The sequence below is a fragment of the Dufourea novaeangliae genome, unplaced genomic scaffold (genome assembly GCF_001272555.1).
Source record: "Dufourea novaeangliae isolate 0120121106 unplaced genomic scaffold, ASM127255v1 scaffold70, whole genome shotgun sequence".
Lineage (NCBI taxonomy): Eukaryota > Metazoa > Arthropoda > Insecta > Hymenoptera > Halictidae > Dufourea > Dufourea novaeangliae.
In genome coordinates, this window is record NW_015373940.1 from 273,755 (window position 1) to 279,754 (window position 6,000).

Below are 6,000 nucleotides of genomic sequence, written 5' to 3' on the forward strand. Positions count from 1 at the left end.
GTACAACGCCGCCACGATTCGAACATCCTCGAAATTGTCGATCGTGCCGACCGAATCCACCGCGAATATATTCGGCGCGGCGTCGTTTTATTCGGCATTCAACCGACGTCCGGTTTCGAAAGACTCGCGGAAGTCACTCTGTGTGTGCGTGTGTGGCTTCCGAGCGTTGTCTCTGGAAACCGGGGGAATCAGAACCCTGGACATAAGGGCAGAGTCGTTGAAGCGGAAGATGGAGAAGATTATGATTTACAGGTGAATTTTCTGATTCGAAAATTTCGGTCGTGTTATCTGGTGATCGATAGACGATTCTTCGATAGATATGTTCAACTCTATCCCCATCCACTTTCTTTTGGCTTTTGTAATTTTCGAAACTTGGTAGGTATGCAAATATAGTTGATAAGATTATCTTTCGATTCCGAAGCCATTTTCTTTTATATTTCAATTCTTCAGGTTTTTATCCGTAAATACAGGAGGACCATAATGTCGGATGAAAAATTGAAGCAATCAGAGCAAGAGTTCCGTAATTCTTTAGAGCGCGGTTATTGCAAAAAATTATTCCGGTGAGAATTGGGTCGATGATGGTACACGACGGCTCGAGAGATTAATTATTCGGCCGAGTTCATGGGTTGGAGTGGTTTCGAGAGCGGCGACGTGTAGGTATTATACGCGTGCACACACATGGTAGGATAACGTAATATGTAACGCCATCGGTTCCAAGAGGAGGCGGTCGAAAGCGAGGATAAGCGAGAGTCGAACCAGAGACCTCGAAGAGCTGCCGCGACGTAACCGTTGCTCCGGCAAGCAGAAATAATGAGTCTATTATACGGTCGCCTGTGTTTAGGTCGTCTTGCAACGACACGTTCTATGCGGCACATGAATCGTGATACAATTCGTCAAGTCTTATGCAAAAAAAAAAAAAGTATCGCGCGATGATTCCACACATTAAATATCGATAGAAAATATTGATATTCGAAATATCGATACTGTATCAACCACCACTAGGTAGGTTTGATTTTCGTTTCTTTTTGCTTCTTCTTTCTATCGGGTTAAAACGCAAGGATGCCGGCGGAGAGGCAGCGGATAGCTCGCGGCGTCGTCGTCGTCTCCCATTGTCCGCGGCGAAGCGTGCAGAGGGCCCGACTTTCCCTCGTTCACCCACGGTCACTGCTGCAATGACGTAAGGCCCCCGGCTAGGTAATTGTTACCTACGCTACGAACGCTCGCCTCATAATGTTCTCTTCTGTTCCGTTCTATCCGAGCCGTGTGGCTCCGATCCGCGACCGTTCGCGTGTCCTGGACGCTCGTGCGTTCACGTTTGGGGGGATCTAGACACGGATTTCAAAGTTTCAAACCCTGAAAACAATTGTTCCCCCCTGAACGAACTTGACTACTGGATTTCACGAAATTCACGACCAATGGCGTTTCTGGATGATTCGGTGGATTTCAGTTAAATTGGATTGATATGTATCGATTGGGAATTAGTTGGTGTGGCTTGGAGCCGGAAGCAATAAGATCCTTAACCCCCCTCGGAAGGCGGACGTTTTTAACCCTGTTAAAAACGTAACCCCCTACAATTTTAGTTAATACGAACAACTCCTAGTTTAAATATTCACTTTCCAACCTATGTTCATCAGAACCTTTTTTCATCATTTGGTACTATCTACCTTAGAAGTTAATAGTTACGTTATAATAGCTGCAACGATGACAAAAATTATTGGAGTAGCGTTTCCAATAAGATCGAGCCGTCAGAGATTACAGTCAAGATTCTGCTTTCTCATTCATGCACAGTCCTGGAGCAGTTCGTAAGGTTTCTTCTGTTTGAATACGTAGGTCTGACCCAGAGCCCGGTTCTTCGCACAATCTTCTCTCACAGGCGGTGTTAACGCCGTTGCCCCGCGATACGGATCGCGGGGAAACATCTAAGGAAAAATATCCAGGACAACAAATTGCCCTCTCCCCGACCGGATGAATGGGATGATCCACTCCCAAGCTTTGGCCCGCGTTTGTCCATTGTTCGTACGGTGGAACGCGCGCCGTCGCGGTGAAGTCCTTCAGGGCCTGAATGAGTTGCGTCAGTCGAAGAGTTCAGCGATGAAAACCGTCCGGGGGGAAACAAGGTGGAATAAGGTGAATCACGAATTGCGCGTTGTTGGCCGAGATATTGCGAATCCTGCCCTGCCCTTTCCTCCTATTCCCCGTAGTTTGGAGGCACTTTCGGTGGGTTGGATCGTCACGATTTCTAGACGGTTGTGCGTTGGATGGTGTATCCACGGTGAAATCGTGTGTCGTGTTCCCGCCGATGACGACGAAACGTTAAACGAGAGAAGGCGAACCCCCGCCGGTGACGATAATGAGAGACCTGTGGCAACCACCACGTGTGCAAAACGCGGCGAGCCGAGAGATGCTATCAGCCACCCTGACGTAACAATGAGAAACTCCTCTGCGGCCGAGTCGCAACACGCTTTCGTCGTTCGCGGCCGCGATAAAGGATGGGGGAGAAATAAATAAACCGGCTTGTCGCGAGGTTTCGCGGCTTCGTACGGGAGACCAGTGATTCTTATGGTCAGCGTTTCCCAACCTTGGATAGGATGGATCCTGGGTTAAAATGCGAGGGGTCTGGGTTTGGTCACCTTAGTTAGGTACCCCACCGTTTTTGGGTTGAAAGCTAATAACAAAAATTTCGAAAGCTAAATATCAATTTCATGATTTCCAAATAACGATTCAAGGGTCTGGGCGTTAAAGGGTTAAACAGAGAGATCGGGCAAAGTGTCACGATGTCCCTTCCAGATTTCCTAGCTTCTAAAGTTTTCCTATTCGGGTTGGAGATCCTTTGAATCGTGAACTTTGTGGTTTGGAGTCAAAGGGTTGGGAAACGCTGCTCTTCGGCAGAAGAAGATATCTACCTGTCGTCCCCGTGTACATTTATCCGCGGTCCGACGCGGGGAGAAGGTGTTCCAATCCACTGTTCAATCGACACTATATTGTCAGGGGCCCTTTTACCCGACCGGCGAAGAGGAACAAGGCCGACGTGGATGGCTCCAGGCCCTGTCTAATTTATGTCCTCGCGGGTATATACGTCCAGAAGACGAGTGTGGGACTTCGATCCGTGGAGGCTACGTGCATCCTTCAACTTCAAGGGGTTCAGTGTATTTTCACAGCGGCTTCCCTTGGTTAGCACAGGAGAAACTATCTATATCCCTTAACGATCAAGGATCTAAGACTCCTAATACTTCGTCTTTCCCGTCCACGATTCCTTTTAACCCTCTCGGATGTCTATGTTTTGCATACTCAGGTGTCTACTTTCGACTGTAGCTAAATAAATTCAGTTAAAAGACCCAAGAACCGAAGATCCCTCCTTTTACCTATTCCCACGTAGCCTGATCCCCGACAACCACTATTATTCTTATGAAACAAGGACGACTTTAGACGAATCTATAGATAGATTTCTGAATTAAGTAGATGGCAATGACATTATTTAGTAACCTGGTGAACGTCAAACGAGTGGTACCAGAACGGGGATATGGGGCTGAAGGGAGGAGCCGACCCGAATCTAAGGGGATGAGGAAGGCCGGCAGGATAGTGAAAAGAGACACTTACCATCGTTATGATACTGTCTCGAGGGTAGAGAAACTGCGGTGGAGGGCGGTTGCAACGTGGACGACGTCGGTTGACTCCCGGTTCGACGGTCGGAGGAGTTCGAGGCGACGGAACTTGCGGGCGTCCCTGGGCTCTTGTGCTCCGGCGTGGTCACCTGATTCGCACCACCATCACCACCCGCCTGGTATCCCAAGAAATCACCTAAATCTGGCACGCACACGCTTTCGTACACGTTGCCCGGCACGTTCTCCAGAGAGGCCTTCGCTGGCGCCGCGTCGACATCTGAATGGGAAAATGGAGACAGATCCTCAGTCGCGAGTCTCGATCCTAACGCGATTCGATTTTATAGCGCGGTGATATCACCGGTGTTCGGTTCATCTCGGACATTAGTCGCGGTTCACGAACCTCACGGGTCCGTTCGGACCCACCTATACTAGACGACTAGTGTTTAATTTCCATTTGGATCGAGCTATACAGATGAACAGTGTCTAATTTCCCCGAATGGAAGATATTTGGGAATGATTCTATGGAAGTACTCCCAGAGATTAAACGAAAATATTGGTTAATAGTATTTTCGTCCCGATGAAAGAAATTTTATCTACTTGGTGGACGTGGTACAATATACTATACTTATGTGGGACACGCTATATTACCTAAGTAGGTAAGAGACGTATTGAAAGAATTTCAGGTACTGTAAACCTCGGGTATAGGAGACAGTAAACTAATTGTTCAAGTTTACGTTCTATCTTCAGTGTTCTGTATGACTATTGTGTCTGTACGTGAGTACACAGTTCTCGTAGAGTTAGTTTATCGTCGCGCTCTGTTCTCTGTTTACATGACAGGCAGGAATAATTAACGCTCCGCGGTCCTGGCCATCGCGATTATGGAATTCCAACGTCATTAAGCCAATTAAATATGTTTCGCGTACGCGCCGCTACGTAAACTCCGGTCTCTGTGCGTTTCTGCCATCGCAGTTGGCACCTCCGCGAATCGTGATGAACGATCTAGCCGGTGCTCCATTATTCCAGCCATTATTGCGAAGGAGACGATTGCCATTACGCGTGATTCATCGTGGTGGCGACCAGTATCTCCGCGTTTCCCCGCTTGGGCGTGCTTGCGCGAAACGAAAATCTCAATTGCTGTGTATCCTCGACTGGGATTTCGAGCATCATTCTGTCGTTTCTTTGTTCGACAGAAAAGATCGACCTCATCTTCGGTGATTCTTGATGACGATAAATCAATCCAATTATCGTGGATCTAATCGATAAAGTCTCGATAACTGTTCAGAGTGATCTCTACGTTAAATACAATACTTCTGCTTCGTTCTCGTTACTGCGGGGGTTACACACTGGGGGCAGAAATCGCCTATCGGTTTTGGAATCGATTGTATGTCTTTAAATATGTTTCAAATGAAGTAATTATGGTAGAATAGGTATGTTGAAGCGTGTAGATCGAAACGAGAAATGAAATCTAAGGTTCGTTGCAACACGAACAGAATTCGTGCGCAAGAGAGAGCGAGAGGACGATATCCGCGGGTTTCACCCGTGATTCGATCGTGCCAGGTTGGCGCACGAGAGGATGCAGCTTTTTAGTTTCTACTCTTTTTTCCATTCTTCCTCTTTTATTTTTTCCTTTTTTTATGGCGCAGCAGAGTTTCCTAATATCCGTTCTCGTTCGCGGAATCAAAGCGATTACCCACGCCGTGTCGCGTACCTATATGCAACGAGGTGCACGCTAGGTGCTTCGGCGCGTTGAATTACGATTCGCCGGAGATCAGGAGCAGCTCATCCATTGTTCCGCGATTAAACGGGCTTGGCCCCGAAACGATTACTCGGTCGAACGGGGTTTCTATTTCTTTCGACACTCGGCCCCAGTTTTTTTTTTTTTTTTTAATTTTTTGCGAAACGTCACCTTTCGTTAATATCTGAGTACCAATGTCCATGGAAAAAAGGAAACTCATCGGTAATGTACCTTCGATCAAAAAATTTTCAAGAGTTCTAGTAGATTCAAAATAAAAAGAAAGCCCGGTAAACTTTCTGAATCTTTCTACCATAATGACTATTACAGGATCTGATATTCCACGATACGAGGAGTTTCACGGACGAGAACGATGAAAAAAACAAAGAACAATGACAAGAAAATGGCGTCTTTTGTTTCGGCATAAATATCCCCGATCGGTCGCGGTCCCAGGGCGTTACGTGTCCAATCGGTAGGAGGGGTCCCCCTCCCCGATCGATTGAATCGCGGTTTCTCCTTGCGGAGCAGACGACACGAATAATCGATAAGGAAGTACGGGCTTTTACTTAACGGGAGTTAAATCATGGGTGAACCTCCGCTTCCTGCCTGGATCACTTCATACCTTGCCGGTCCGGTCTCTGTCTCCCTTTCACTCGATCACATCAC

General features: G+C 47.3%; 1 protein-coding gene across 1 annotated transcript in view; it reads right to left on the reverse strand.

Moving 5' to 3' along the window:
- LOC107185643 (ETS-like protein pointed) overlaps positions 1-6,000 on the reverse strand; it is a 125,228-nt gene that overhangs the window by 19,625 nt on the left and 99,603 nt on the right. Inside the window, exon 6 of the mRNA XM_015573377.1 lies at positions 3,598-3,879. Coding sequence (XP_015428863.1) covers positions 3,598-3,879 — 282 coding nt within the window. The remainder of the gene's footprint in view (positions 1-3,597; positions 3,880-6,000) is intronic.